Below are 16,831 nucleotides of genomic sequence, written 5' to 3' on the forward strand. Positions count from 1 at the left end.
GACAAAAATGTTTCTATAGACGAGTCCCTTATGAGCTATAAGGGCCGTCTGTCTTTCCGCCAATTTATCCCCTCCAAGCGTGCCAAATATGGTATAAAATTATACAAAATGTGCGAAAGCACAACCGGTTACACGTGTACCTTTCTCATTTACGAAGGGAGGGATCGCCAAATCAACCCCCCAAACTGCCCCCAGGCAATTGGCATCCCTGGCAAAATTGTTTGGGAGCTAATGACCCCCTTCCTTGAGAAAGGCTATCACGTGTATACCGATAATTACTATACCAGTGTCCCCCTTTCTAAATCCCTCCACGCTGCAAACACAGGGGCCTGTGGAACAATCAGAAAAAACAGAGTTGGTCTACCCCCACAGTTGGTGTCTAAACGTCTGGAGAAGGGTGCGTCCTCCTCAATGGCAAGTGACCATCTTCTTGCCATAAAATGGAGAGACCGCAAGGATGTTTTCATGCTCACCACATTGCATGCGGACACCACTGTGACGGTCAGGGACAGGGGCGCCACCAATGACAAACAGAAGCCGCTCTGTGTCGCAGACTACAATAAGTTCATGGGAGGTGTAGATTTGTCTGACCAGGTGCTTCAGCCTTATCTAGTGAAGCGGAAAACCAAAACCTGGTATAAAAAGGTAGCAATCTATCTCCTACAGGTTGCTACCTATAATAGCTTCATCCTCTATAAAAAATCTCAAGGACCGCTGTCTTTCCTCCTATACCAGGAGAAAATTATTGAGAGCCTCCTCTTTAACTCGGAGGCACAGGAGGAAGCCTTCGAGTCAGAGGATGTCCGGAGACTTTCCGAGCGTCATTTCATTCGCCCCATCCCTTCCACTCCCACCCAAAGGTATCCCCAAAAAAGATGCCGTGTTTGTAGAAAGCACGGCACAAGGAGCGATTCCCGGTACTACTGCCCCATGTGCCCCTCCCAACCAGGCCTTTGCATCTCCCCCTGTTTTGAAACCTACCATACATCCCTCAATTATTAATTGGCATAAATAAATTACACCAAACTGTGTGGTAGCAGCTTTTTTTTAATTTTGAAAATACTTTACTTTTATATTTCTATTCAGTAATTTTTTTTTCTTGGACTAGTAATAAAGAGAAAATTTTCAGCAGTAAAACACATTTTACCCCATTTCACAATTAATTCCAGGACTTTATCATCACATCCCAAACAATTATTCAGACAAAACCCAGTCCACATGCCCACGTCTTTAGACTCCAAAGTGTGGACTCCACTAATGTTCTCAAAGTCTCATCATTTGACAACTTTCCAGGACTTCATTACTCAAACATTTTTTTTACCAATTATTTTAGTTTGACTCATATTACCACTAGGTCTTACTACACAAAACTTTTCTTTGCATTTATCTTGGTATTATGGGCATGATCATTTTATTGGAGGATCCCCTAACAATGATGCTGTGCCATATTCAAACACTATGGGCTTTACTGCAGGGTTCTTGCCGAACCACCTGCATCGAACAATACTTTCAGAATTCTGTAACGAATTGGTCGTTTTGTGCACATAGCGGTTCCTACCTTGGCGGGCAGGAGCCTGTTATGATGTACCATGTCGCATGGCACATTTGTCCCTCATATAGGGATTGGTGGAGCTAAGAAGACATTGTACGACCAGTTATTTGGAAGATAAAGCTGTCCTTCCGGCCCTGCTGGTGTTCTGTCATCTTTGGCACACTCAGGTTTGCCACATAGTGGCTGCCAACTCCTCCACATTTGAACATTTTGCCCTTCCGTCCAATAAAGTTTATTCTTCCTTCTACAACTGTTTTGTTAGCAAGACCAAGTCCAGTAAATGTGTTTTTAGGGGCATGCCGCCCTTTGTGAGTAATAATTCCTGGAAGGATTTTGAGAATATATTCCATGGTGCCCACAATCTGTTTCTGCCAAATTTGCTTTAAAAAATTCAAATATTGCTCCTTTCGTTCCAAGCTCTACCATTTGCCCGTACAGAGGTTTCTCGCCACATGTGGGGTATCGGCGCGCTCATAAGAAAGTGGGTAACAAAGTGTGAGCTCCAATTTTTGGAGCTACCTCTTGAAAAAGTGAGAAAATTGATGCTAAAGCAACATTTTTGCTAAAAAAATGAAAATTTTCAATATGACAACCTAATGGTATCAAATTCTGTGAAGTACCTGTCAGTCCAAAATGCTCACTATACCCCTAGATAGAAGCCTTAAGGGGTCTAGTTTCCAAAATGGAGTCACTTGAGGGGGGTTTCTGCTGTTTAGGTACCTTAGGGGACCTGTAAATGTAACATGGTGCCCGCAATCTGTTTCTGCCAAATTTGCTTTCAAAAATTCAAATATTGCTCCTTTCGTTCCAAGCTCTACCATTTGCCCGTACAGAGGTTTCTCGCCACATGTGGGGTATCGGCGCGCTCATAAGAAAGTGGGTAACAAAGTGTGAGCTCCAATTTTTGGAGCTACCTCTTGAAAAAGTGAGAAAATTGATGCTAAAGCAACATTTTTGGGTAAAATGTTATTTTTTTTTTTTTTCATTCCACATTACTTTAGTTCATGTGAGGCACCTGAAGGGTTAATAAACTTCTTTGATGTGGTTTTGAGTACCTTGAGGGGTGCAGATTTTAGAATGGGGTCACTTTTGGGTATTTTCTGTCACCTAGGACTCTCAAAGTCACTTCAAATGTGATGTGGTCCCTAAAAAAATGGTTTTGTAAATTTTCTTGAAAAAATGGGAAATTGCTGATGAACTTTGACCCCTTATAACTTCCTAACCCCCAAAAATTTTGTTTCAAAAATTGTGATGATGTAAAGTAGACATGTGGGAAATGTTGTTTATTAACTATTTTGTGTGACATAACTCTCTGGTTTATGGGCATAAAAATTAAAAGTTTGAAAATTGCAAAATTTTAATTTTTTGTGTCAAATTTCATATTTTTTCACAAAAAAAAAAAAAAAAAAATATCATCCTAAATTTACCTCTAACATGAAGCCCAATATGTCACGAAAAAACAATCTCAGAATCACCGGGATCCATTGAAGCGTTCCAGAGTTATAGCCTTATAAAGGGACACTGGTCAAAATTGCAAAAAATGGCCTGGTCATTAAGTACAAAACTGGCTTCGTCCTTAAGGTGTTAAAGCATCAATTCAGCGTTTGTTTGTTTCTAATTGCACCGCTGGAGTGGTTCTTCACATGCAGGTCCCCTGCCCCTGTCTTATACTCCCCTTCTGGCATCTTCATCTGTTTCTAGCGCCGCTCCTTTCTGTCTCAGGCAACATGTAACCTGTCAGCTGCTCCACTGTTTCATGGAGCACAACAGAAGTAAAAACTCCGTACAATTCCAGAAGAACCTCATTCTGACTTTCATAGTCTTCCATTGAGATCTTATGAAGCAACTTGTTACCATAACTTCTGAGTAGCTGGAAGTCAGAAGGCGGCACTGTGGGACTGCAGCAGCACCAAAAGACAATGAAGCCGTCGGAAGGTGAATATATGACAGGGTGTCGGGGACTTGTATTTAGGCCGGAGTCACACTTGCAAGTGACTCGAGCGAGGATTGAGTCGCATCACCAGGGATGGCCTGCTGCTCTCCGGACAGGAGCCTACAGCTGCATACAAATACATGAACCTGCATGCGTCTGTCCAAAGAGCGCAAGGCTGTGCCGGGTGGTGCATTTCGATCCTCGTGTGATTCACATGCATGTGACTCTGGCCTTAAAGTGCCACTCCAGCTCTGAAAAAAAAACCCAAAAACGCTGGAGTGGAGCTTTAAGCACAATAAGGTATTGTAGGGTATGATAGTGTCACTGTATAGCATCTATGCAAATGCATGAAAAGGTTATTCGGACAGTTTATGGGGGTGCTTATTAAGCCCAATACTGTGTAGTTAGACACGTCATGTGCAACATACCGTACATTCGAACATCATAATGAAGTAAAGATACCAACATAATGGGCATCAGTACATGCATATCTTTTTTTTTTTATTATTGTAACAGTTATACTTGGGTAAAATAATTCGGTGCCATAAAATTATGTTCATAACTGTTGTGGGCTTTTAGCTCTGGTACCTATCAGTTTTGGGTAAAATTAATCAATTACCCATCCATTTGCAAGATAATTATTGTCAGCGCAGGGCTGAACACAGACAGAAAAGGTCCCCAGTGCAAGAACAATATATGGGTGAACACAGACAGAAAAGGGCTCCTGCAAGAACAATATAGGGGCGGACATAGCCAGAAAACGTCCCCAGTGCAAGAACAATATAGGGGCGGACACAGACAGAAAACGTCCTCAGTGCAAGAACAATATAGGGGCGGACACAGACAGAAATGGGCTCCTGAGCCAGAATAATATAGGGGCGAACACAAGACAGAAAACATCTCTAGTGCGAGAACAATATAGGAGCGAACACAGACAGAAAAGAGCTCCTGTGGCAGAACAATATAGGGGCGGACACAGATAGAAGAGAGATCCTGTGCCAGAACAATATAGGGGTGAAGACAGACCGAAAAGGCCCCCAGGGCAAGAAAAATATAGGGGCGGACACAGACAGAAAAGGGTTCTTGTGCAAGAACAATATATGGGAGTCCAAGAGCTCATGATAATGCACAATTCCTCTGCTTTGGAGATATAAGTGGCCCCTTTAACTCTTGGGCCTATGTGCAGCTGCACAGGTTGCATCAAAGCTATATCTGCCACTGTATGGGTGTCTATTTTAAAGTACACATTGATGTTAGTTTATATTACTTATACATTTGGTAACAATTTCTATTATAAAGCCTCCATTTTAAATACCAAAGGGGTAGTTAGCATTTAATTTTTCAAAGATTTTTGCATGCCGAAAAGTAGCAGCACATGCATTTATCTGTTCTGTTAACCAGCCTTTGGTTTAATGCCTTTATTTCCTCCATGGAGAGGAGATTAGAATATTGTGCACAAAGCATAAAGCAAGTAATGACAACGCATATGGTTAATCTTCACATGAAACAGAAAAGCCACGTGGATTCATGCTGAAGCAAATATAATGTCCTACATATTTGGCGAAGTGCAATAGGAAAACATGCGAGGTAAAATAATCCCCACGAACAACAATCAGGTTCAATCTGGAGAGGAGGTGCGCACTTCAAAAGTCATCTTAGGTCCATTAATAAAGTGATTATAGAGGCATGAATTATTTATATAGAGAAAATACAGATGATGTTTAATAAGAGGAGCAGTAAACACAGGGCCGCTTCTCAATAGGAAAGATGAAAGTAAACAAAGGATTGCTGAAAGATTTAATTGCTTTGACGTCTTGTTTACGTACAAAGCAAAACTCAACATATCTCCCCAATTATGTCCCATTTACTTTTACAATCAGCTTAGCCCACCGCAGTTATAAATGCCTCGGGGTAATAAGAGTCATAAGTTCATAAAAGAACAAAAAACAAACCAAAAAGTGTCATTGCACAGCGTGAAATCCAAATCCGACTTGTTGTAACTATCTTACTGTTTATCAAAAAACGTGCAGAATATGAGTAAACGACAAATACTGTACATCTCACTTTCAATTTCTTTTTAAAGTGCTTTCCTGAGCTTCTAATATGATAAATAACTAAACCAATACGGTACTCATCCGGTTTCATCCTCTGCTGCTCCTGCACTACCCGGTAAACTGAGTCCTCGTTTTGCCTGGTTTCCATTGCAGCAGTAATGACATGCTAGAACCATGATCACTGAAACCTCTCACTGGTCAGTCTGGACAGAGTCCGTATGTACATCTCATGTACTTACATGCTGGCATAGTCCAGTGTTTCCAAAACGCCAGTCCTCAAGGACACCAACAGGTCGGGTTTTCAGGATTTCCTTAGTATTGCAAAGGTGATGCCTTGACAATGATTCCATCACTTGTTCAATGTTAAGGAAATCCTGACGACATGACCTGTTGGGGGTTGTGAGGATTGGAGTTTGGGTACGGTTCCACTTGCGCATGACTCGTGTGAGTCTCGCATCGGTATCACCCGACACGGCCTGACATTCTCCAGACACCAGCGCCTCAGCTGCTGACCCGCTGCTGTCGGAGAGTGTGCGGCTGTGCCGAGTTATACCAATACGAGACTTGCCCGAGCCATACTCAAGTGGAACCGTACCCTTTCGGAAACACTGGTATATACCATTATCAAAGCAGACAATTTGTAAACAGACACTTTTAGGGGGCAATAGGACAGTGGTGTTCAAGCAGTAGCAATGTCAGACGTGAGTACGGTTAATTTACATGGAACTTTTGGACACTATATTTTACAGCAGTATTCCCCCAACGCCAATCATCAAGAGCCACCAACAGTGCATGTTTTCAGGATTTCATTATTCCATAATTCCATCATGTACACAGGCGATCATTCCTTTTCCTATGCAATATGAAGGAAATCGTGAAAACATGCAAGTTTTTGCATCTAAAAAGAATGGAGAGGTCTGTAATTTTTATTGTAGGTACACTTCAACTGCGACAGAGAGAATAAAAAAAATCCAGAATATCACATTGTATGTTTTTAAATGATTCATTTTGTTGCATAAAAAAAAAAGTATTTAATCACCTACCAACCAGCAAGAATTCTGACTCACAGAACTGTTATTTTTTTCTTTAACAAGCAGTCATTCTCTGCCCTCAGTATATGTATTAATTGCACCTGTTTTAATTGATTACCTGTTTAAAAAACACAGGTGCACACACTTAATCACACTCCAACTTCTCCACCATGGCCAAGACCAAAGAGTTGTCAAAATTGTAGACCTGCACAAACCTGGGATGGGCTACAGGACAATAGGCAAGCAGCTTGGTGAGGAAGCAAAAACTGTTGGCGCAATTATTAGATAATGCAAGAAACAAAAGATGACTGTCAATCTTACTCGGTTTGGGGCTTCATGAAAGATCTTGCCTTGTAGGGTAAGGAAGAATCTGAGAAAGATCAGGAATCAGACCAGAACTACATAGGAGGACCTGGTGAATGACCTGAAGAGAGCTGAGACCACAGTCTCAAAGATTACGATTAGTAAAACACTACATGAATGAAAATCCTGCAGGGCACGCAAGGTCCCTCTACTCACGCAAGCACATGACCAGTTCAGTTTGAAGTTCGCCAATGAGCATCTGGATAATCCAGAGGAGGCATTGGAGAAGGTTATGTGGTCAGATGAGACCGAAATAGAACTTTTTGGCATCAACTCACCTCACCATGTTTGTAGAAAGAAAGAGAAGTTCAACCCCAAGAACATTGTCTCAACCGTGAAGCATGGGGGTGGATATATCATAGTTTGGGGGTGCTTTTCTGCAAAAGGAACAGGATGAGTGGACCATATTGAAGGGAGGATGAATGGGGTTATATATCGAGATATTTTGGCCAACAACCTCCTTCCCTCAGTAAAAGCATTAAAGATGGGTTGACTATGGGCAAAGGCTGGGTTTTCCAGCATGAAAATGATCCAAAACACACAGCCAGGGAAACTAAGGAGTGACTTCGTAAGAAGCATTTCAAGGTACTTGAGTGGCCTAACCCAATAGAAAACCTTTGGTGGGAGGGGAAACTCAATGTTACCCAGCGAAAGCCCCGAAACCTGAAAGTTCTGGAGAAGATCTGTATGGGGGATTGGGCCAAAATCCCTGCTGCAGTGTGTGCAAACTTGGTGATAAACTACAGGAAATGTCTGACATCTAATTGCAAACAAAAGGTTTCTGTACCAAATATTCAGTTTTTCTATTGTATCAAATACTTATTTCATGCAATAAAATGCAAATTAACTATTTAAAAATGATACAATGTGATTTTCTGTATTTTTTTTAGTCTGTCTGTCACAGTTGAAGTGTACATACGATAAAAATTAGAGCTCTCCATTCTCTGTGGGTAGGAAAACTTGGAAAAAAAAATAGTCAGTCTAGTCTATCTTATCTATCTAGTCTATCTTATCTTCCTCCCGTGTGTTTGTTGCAAAAGATTCAGGATAACTTGTATCTTATTCATTGAGATCAATGATATTTGTATGTATGAGTCCAGTGGGTGATACTACTCAGTGATTGAAAGATATCTCTGCTTGCACAGTTATACAGGGAAGTCCCCGAATAGCACTGCCCTCCATCTGAGACCTCTAGAAGCATGTGGAGCACGCAAAATGACTGATGTATGTGTGCCCTGCGTCCTTGCCATGCAGTTCTGCCCAGATTTTTAATGTACTCTGAATAAATATGTGTTTTACAGATGGTGAGTGCAATTAATTTTTTAGATTTTTGAGAGTTGGGTGGGATTATGGACCTGGGGAATAGTGAAAATGTATTCTCTTTATTAGCAGGCACACATGATCACCCAGTTGCTGGCTTCTTGCAGAAGCTGGGCGATCATGTGTGTCTGCTATTAAAAAGAATGAATATTCACTGCTCCCTACACTCAATCCCAGGTATGGGGAGCTATGAATATCCCAACAGCTGACGTTGGCGTGTAACTGGGGGAAAATGGCACTGACATCATGCGCTTTGCCGCTAACATTCTTAAGTCAGTTGCTGGCATCAGAAGGGGACACCATGCACCAGGGGAGTAGAGTGATGGTGAGTAGAATTGTTTATTTTTTTTATGTGTGCAGTGAGATAAGAGGCATATACATAGAGGTGGGTCCATGATAGGCATCATATATACCAGGAGGTAGGACATACCGTATTTTTGGACTATAAAACGCACTTTTTTGGGGGGGGTGCGTCTTATAGTCTGAATGTAGAGTTGCGGGGAATGAGGGTGCTGCGGTGGAGCGGGTCATCGGCGGCACGAGCAGGCTGTAGCAGCGCCTGCCGTGACCACACGGCCCCGCTCATTTCATATGTACGCCCATCATCTCTCAGCGCTGAAGCCGGCGCTGACAGGTGGGTGGGATGATGGGCAGGGGGGGGTGCACACATAGTAAATAGCCGGCCCGCGTGATCACCCCTGGCAACTACAGCCTGGAGTGATCATGTGCGGCCATATTCACTGCCCCTGTGTTCATCATCATTGCGGGGGGCAGTGAATAAGTATGGTATACTCACCGTTCCCTGCAGCATCGCAATGTCCTCCTGTCTGCAGGCCAGCTGATCTGTGTAGAGAGCGGTGAGCACAGTGATTACGTCATCACTGTGCACACCGCTCTCCACACACATCAGCGGCTAGCAGACAGGGAGACATTGCAATGCTGCAGGGATCGGTGACCGGCTCCACACAGGTCAGCGGCGCTGCTGCTGACACAGAGAGGAAGATGATCGATGCTGCAGGGAGTGAGGAAAGGTGAGTATAAATGTTTATTTTTTTCTGTGCCATAGGATACAGGCCATATAGCAGGATGGGGGTATATTAGCAGGGTGGGTGTATATGAGCAGGATGGGGGTATATGAGCAGGATGGGGGTATATGAGCAGGATGGGGGTATATAGCAGGATGGGGGTATGTAGCAGGATGGGGGTATGTAGCAGGATGGGGGTATATAATGTAATGGGGGCTATACCAGGATGAGGGACATATATACAAGGGTGGGGATCATATACAAGGCAGGAGGATCAATACCAGGATGGGGTACCTTAGTAGAGAATTTGGGGACATTACCCCCATAACAGTGTCAGCAGTAGATCCTCACCCCATAACAGTGTGTCCTGACCACATTTTTTGCTTAAAATTTTATTTTCCTATTTTCCTCCTCTAAAACCAGGGTGTGTCTTATGGTCCGGTGCGTCTTATAGTCCGAAAAATACGGTATATACCATGATTAGGGGCATATATAGCAGGATGGGGATCATATATACCAGGATGGACATCATATATAAGAGGATGAAGATCATATACACTAGGGTGAGGGACATACATACCAGAATGGACCAAGGATGGGGAACATATATACCAGGATGGGGATCATATATGCCAGAATGGGCCCAGGATGATGGCCATATAAACCAGGATGGACCAGGGTAGGGATCATATATATCAGGATGGGCACAGGATGAGGGCCATATATACCAGGATGGGAACATATATACCAGGATAAGGGCCAGATACACCACGACGGGCCCAGGATGGGGAACATATATACCAGGATGGAGGGCATATACAGCAGGATTGGGGACACATACCTGGAAGGGGCCCAGGATGGGGGACATTCACACAGAATTCGGTGCAATTATCCCCATAACAATAACAGTGTCCGCAGCAGATCACTCCCACATAACAGTGCGTCATGACCACATTTTTTGATTGCTTCAATTTTTTGCTATTTTACGTCTCTAAAACCTAGGAGCATCTTATAGTCTGCGCGCACGCACACACACACTATATATAACATATATACACACACATACATACACTCTTAAGTCATACGCCATTTACATAGCTAGAACACCCACCATTAACTTCTCAATTCCTGATAAAATCTCTTGATTCTTTTTTATTTCGGGTTCATATTCTGTAATAAAAACACACAAGAGAACAATTAACAGAAGTCGTCACAATCTGATCTGAAACAATCTCATATATGACACCAGCATACATTGTGTATTATAGTATATTAATTGTTGCCACAGAGGAAGCCCATCACTGAATATCAATAACAATTGATCACTTTCCATGCAGACTACATAACCAAAACCTGAGCAAATATTTATTCAAAATAAATGATTAAAAAAAAATTAAAATCTGGTATACTTTCTAATAATCCAGAATACTTTATAATCTGGCATCTCTGAGACCCCAAAGATGGAATTTTACTGAATAAATACATAGAAGTCAATATAGTCTTTTTTGTACTTAGTTCTATATTCATGACAAAGGTCAATTTACTAGGTATTAATGACTCATTTAATAAATGAACTTAAACTTTTATAAGTGATACTAGAAGGTGGCCAGATTCTACGCATCGGGTATTCTAGAATTTATGTATTGTGTAGTTAATGTATGATTTTTGTTATATATACATATCTATATGTATCTATATATATCTATATATATCTATATATATATCTATATATATCTATATATATATCTATATATATCTATCTCTATATCTATCTCTATCTATATATATCTATATCTATCTATCTCTATATATATCTATATCTATCTATCTCTATATATATCTATAGCTATCTATCTATCCATCTATATATATATATATATATATATATATATATATATATCTATATATCTATATATCTATATATCTATATATCTATAGAGATTATATATATATATATATATATATATATATATATATATATATATATATATATCTCTATCTATATCTATATATATCTAACTATCTATCTATATAGATGCTGTTGTCTGTAGTTACCAAGTGTTTGTGTAGGGCGCTGTACATGTTCTGGATGTTGTCTGGGTGTGTCAGGGGGTCATAGCGTTGTTGTATGTGTGTTGCGTTGTTTGTGGAGCGCTGTGTGTCTGTAGCGTTGTGTGTTGCGCGGTTTGTGTGGGTGTGGTGTGTTTTGGGGGGAGGTATGTTTTGTGCAATGTGTGTGTGTTGCGTGGTATGTGCGTATATTTATGTATGCCGCGGTGTTTGTGTGTTGGGTGTTGTGTGTGTGCAGCGTTGTCTGTGTGTGTGGGTGTCTGTGTAGGGCGGTGTTTGTGGTTCCCAGTGTGTGTGTGGTGTGTTTGTGTGTTGCGGGGAGGTGTGCACCTCCCATCGTGCTCCATCCCCCATGCTGCGCACCCCCCATCGTGCTCCATCCGCCATGCTGCGCACTCCCAAACGTGCTCCATCCGCCATGCTGCGCACTCCCAAACGTGGTCCATCCGCCATGCTGCGCACTCCCCATCGTGGTCCATCCGCCATGCTGCGCACTCCCCATCGTGCTCCATCTCCCATGCTGCGCACCCCCCCATCGTGCTCCATCCCCCATGCTGCACCAGCATCAGCCTCTCTGCCCCCAGCATCAGCCTCTCTCCTCCCAGCATCAGCCTCTCTCCTCCCAGCATCAGCCTCTCTCCTCCCAGCATCAGCCTCTCTCCTCCCAGCATCAGCCTCTCTCCTCCCAGCCTCAGCCTCCCCCAGCATCAGCCTCTCTCCTCCCAGCATCAGCCTCTCTCCTCCCAGCATCAGCCTCTCTCCTCCCAGCATCAGCCTCTCTGTCCCCAGCATCAGCCTCTCTCCTCCCAGCATCAGCCTCTCTCCTCCCAGCATCAGCCTCTCTCCTCCCACCATCAGCCTCTCTCCTCCCAGCATCAGCCTCTCTCCTCCCAGCATCAGCCTCTCTCCTCCCAGCATCAGCCTCTCTCCTCCCAGCATCAGCCTCTCTGTCCCCAGCATCAGCCTCTCTGTCCCCAGCATCAGCCTCTCTCCTCCCAGCCTCAGCCTCCCCCAGCATCAGCCTCTCTTCTCTCAGCCTCCCCCCTCCCAGCCTCCCCCAGCATCAGCCTCCCCCTCCCAGCCTCCCCCAGCATCATCCTCCCCCTCCCAGCCTCCCCCATTATCAGCCTCTCGCCTCCCAGCCTCCCCCAACATCAGCCTCCCCCTCCCAGCCTCCCGCCTCCCAGCCTCCTCCAGCATCAGCCTCCCCCTCCCAGCCTTCCCCAGGATCAGCCTTTCTACTCCCAGCCTCCCTCCTCCCAGCCTCCCCCAGCATCAGCCTCCCCCTCCCAGCCTCCCCCAGCATCAGCCTCTCTCCTCCCAGCCTCCCCCAGCATCAGCCTCCCCCTCCCAGCCTTCCCCAGGATCAGCCTCTCCTCCCAGCCTCCCCCAGCACGCCGTGCTCCTCTGCCGACACTCACAGATCCGATCGCATACACACACACACACACTCACACATCAGAACACACTCACACACATCCGATCGCATACACTCACACACACACTGACGATATCGCACATACGCGCTCACACTCACAACATCCGGAGATACCACATGCTTCTGGCCATGTGATCCTCCGGCAGGTCCTGAAAGGTCAATCCACAGTATCGCCGCCGAGAAGCAAGCGATATCCCAGGATGTTGTGAGTGTGTGGATGCGATGTGATGTGTGTGTGAGAGTGAGTGTGATCTGATGTGTGTGTGTGTGTGTGTTGTTATGTGTGTGCGTGTGTATGTTGCGCCGCTGCAGGACCTTGATGCGCTGGTAACTATGCTACCATGGTTACCAGCGTATCCCGTCCCCCGCTCGCACGGGAGCCCACACCAGCATACGGCGGCAACCCCAGCAATGCGAGGGTATGTGTCGGCTGGGTTGGCGGCGTACGCTGATGTGGGCTCCCGGGGGTACAGTACTCACCTGGGAGTCGTGGCTCAGTGTCGGTTCGGGGAATGCTTGCGGGGGGCGGGGCCAGAGCGAGCGTGCATTGCGTGAGGGGGGCGGGGCGTGGCCGAGTTGCCATTGCGTGCAGGGTGCTGGGGCGAGAGGCCAATCCGTGTGGGGGGCGGAGCCTGGGCGAGCGGCCAGCCAATCAGTGTGCGGGCGGAGCCTGAGCGAGCAGCCAATCCGTGCGGGGGGCGGGGCCATGGCGAGCCCTGCGGCCAATCAGTTTTGTGTCACCGTAAGGACACAATTTTGGAGCAAGACAGACAGAGACAGACAGACAGAAAGACAGACAGACAGAATAAGGCAATTATATATATATAGATTCTTTATAGAAATAATATTAGAGGATATCTGGAGTACCGTAGATTGTCTGATTCTTGTAATGGAATAGAGATTAAGTCTGCTTTTTTAAGAAGTTGAAAAAGGCAATGAACTTGGACCTGTTAAGCGGGCTTTACACACCGCGACATCGCTAGCAATGTTGCTGGTGAAAGCACCCACCCCCGTCTGTTGTGCGTCACGGGCAAAAATCGCTGCCCGTGGTGCACAACATCGCTCAAACCAGTCACACGTACTTACCTGCTTAGCGACGCCGCTGTTGCCGGCGAACCGCCTCCTTTCTAAGGGGGGCGGTTTGTTCGGCATCACAGCGGTGTCACTAAGCGGCCGCTCAATAGAAGCGGAAGGGCAGAGATGAGTAGGCCGAACATCCCGCCCACCTCCTTCCTTCCTCATTGCGGGCGGCCGCAGGTACGGTGATGTTCCTCGTTCCTGCGGTGTCACACATAGCGATGTGTGCTGCCGCAGGAACAACAAACAACAACGTACCTGCAGCAGCAACGATAATCGGGATTACAACGACTGGACAAAGATCAACGATATGGTGAGTATTTTTGATTGTTAACGGTCGTTCATGTGTTTCACACGCAATGACGTCGCTAACGAGGCCGGATGTGCATCACGAATTCCGTGACCCCAACGACATCTCGTTACCGATGTCGTTGCGTGTAAAGCTCGCTTTAGGCTAGATTACACCCTTATTTGGTAATTGTCAGATTTGAAACTAAGAAAACCACAGAGCACAATGTTAGGGAAGGTGTTCAAAAAGTACTTGGAGGCTTTGGACCAAGTTCACTTAAAAAAAAAACAAAAAAAAACAAAAGCTGAAAAATTGCTCAAAATATGCTCGAACAACTCTTGCTCGTTTCTATTGAATAACAACTTTATGTTTTTGTGTTCAGTCTTTTCAGCATTTTTAATTACCGTCAGGATTTCAAAAACACCAAGTCCAAGATCTATTAGGACCGGAGGGGGCCCGAGTCTTAAAGAGGTACATGGCTTTAAATAAATCCAGCGACACATGAGCCTTTGTGTGTACTTTGACACAAATGTTTCTCCAGTCCCTGCTAGAATAAAATTTTCTGGTGTAGCGAACTCCACCACTCTTCATGAATTTGATTAGCAGGAGTCGCCCCGTCATGCCTTGCTGCACCCACTTTATTGAGGCTCACTGAAAATGGCATGAAAAACGCCAAAAGTTGCAAAATCTTTGCTCAACCACACGTTAACTTTTCAAAGGTTTTTAAGCCAGCAATTAAGTGAAAAACTTTCATGGACAACTCAATTATTCAGGCACTTTGTGCTCCAAAAGAGCTACATACTTAAAAGGGGACCTGTCAGGTGCAATATGCACCCAGAACCACGAGCAGTTCTGGGTGCATATTGCTACTCCCTGCCTAACCGTCCCTGTATACACTAGCATAGATAAAGAGATTTTTAGAAAAAGTATTTGTAAAGATCTTTTATTTTATGCTAATGAGCACAGATATTAGGCGCCCTCTTAGCATGTTAGCAGGCACACAGGGATGTACTAACATCCTATTCAATGCAGTGTCACTACGTGTACCTGTGTTCGCTGTGACCACGCTTCTGAATGCTGGGCACTTTCAGTCATGCGCACTAGACCTCTCTGAAGCCACGACGTGTACACCCGGCTTCATACTGCGCATAACCAGAAGTGCCCGGCATTCAGAAACGCGGTCACAGCGAACACAGGCACGCGTGATGACACTGCATTGAATAGAATGTTAGTACACCCTTGTGGGCCTGCTAACATGCTAAGAGGGCAGCTAGTCCCTGTGCTCATTAACATAAGATAAAAGATCTTTAGAAATACTTTTTCTAAAGATCTCTATCTATGCTAGTGTATACAGGGACGGTTAGGCAGGGATTAGCAATATGTAGTTTAACCATAAACCGAATTAGATATCAAGGTAAATTAATTATTCATAAACCAAAGAGACTAAATTACCAAAAAAAACATTTTATTCACATATATGCCACAAACAAAGTACACATATTAAAATTAGTGATGAGAAGAAAGGTGGGAATCGATCTCCTCTAATCCTCACCCTTCCTGTCATACAGGGGTCGACGTCCTAAAGTTTGTTGACGCCCCCATTCCTCGTCGACTTGAGTCCTATACTGACCCTCCACTCACTCTAAGGCCTCCGCCACACATCCGTGAAAACCACGTCTGTGTAAAACGGGCCGTTTTTCGGGTCCGTTTTCTAGGTCCGTTTTTATGGTATGTGTGGCCTGCGTGTGTATCCCGTATGCTAGCCGTATGTGCGTGTGGAATGTCCGTGTGTGCGTGAGTGAAATAACTGACGTGTGTGTGTTGTCCGTGTGAAATGTACGTGTGTGATGCAAAATGTCGTTACTACATGTCGGAAGACAGAGTAGCGGGATGAGAATGAACTCGGGTGAACTTCACCCGACTTCATTCTCATGCCGCGGCTCTGTCTTTGTGCCGTGTACTGATTAGCGGTCACCTGTGAAGGATTCACCGGTGACCGCTAATCCCCCGAGTGACTGAAGTGTCCCCCCCTCTCTCATACTCACCGTTCCCCGATCACCGGCGGTGCACGGCGTTCACACTGTTCCGGCGGCTTTTTCTAATTTGAAAAAGCCGGCCGCTCATTAAACAATCTCGTATTCCCTGCTTTCCCCGCCCACCGGCACCTGTGATTGGTTGCAGTCACACACGCCCACCACGCTGAGTGACAGCTGTCTCACTGCACCCAATCACAGCAGCCGGTCAGTCAGTGATAATGTATGCGGCAATTCTGGGCGGCTGCTGACTGATATTGTTAGCGTGGGGGGCTCCCCATCCTGAGAATACCAGCCTTCAGCCGTATGGTTTTATCTGGCTGGTATTAAAATTGGGGGGACCGCACGCCGTTTTTTTTTAATTATTTATTTATTTCACTGCACAGTATAGACACGCCCACCGGCTGCTGTGATTGGGTGCAAGGAGACAGCTGTCACTCAGCGTGGTGGGCGTGTGTGACTGCAACCAATCACAGGCGCCGGTGGGCGGGTAAAGCAGGGAATACGAGATTGATTAATGGGCGGCCGGCTTTTTCAAAATAGTAAAAGCCGCCGGAGTTATTATAACAGCCGTGCAGCGCCGCGCCGGAGATCGGGGAACGGTAAATATGAGAGAGGGGGGGGGGACTGACCGACAGACAGCTAG

At 45.0% G+C, this 16,831-nt stretch overlaps 1 protein-coding gene across 1 annotated transcript in view; it reads right to left on the reverse strand.

Annotated features, from left to right (window-relative positions):
- Positions 1-16,831, reverse strand: part of FNDC3B (fibronectin type III domain containing 3B) — a 538,015-nt gene that overhangs the window by 187,028 nt on the left and 334,156 nt on the right. The window contains exon 7 of the mRNA XM_075340617.1: positions 10,390-10,448. Within this exon, the coding sequence (XP_075196732.1) occupies positions 10,390-10,448 (59 nt within the window). The remainder of the gene's footprint in view (positions 1-10,389; positions 10,449-16,831) is intronic.

This window comes from Anomaloglossus baeobatrachus, chromosome 3 (assembly GCF_048569485.1).
Source record: "Anomaloglossus baeobatrachus isolate aAnoBae1 chromosome 3, aAnoBae1.hap1, whole genome shotgun sequence".
Lineage (NCBI taxonomy): Eukaryota > Metazoa > Chordata > Amphibia > Anura > Aromobatidae > Anomaloglossus > Anomaloglossus baeobatrachus.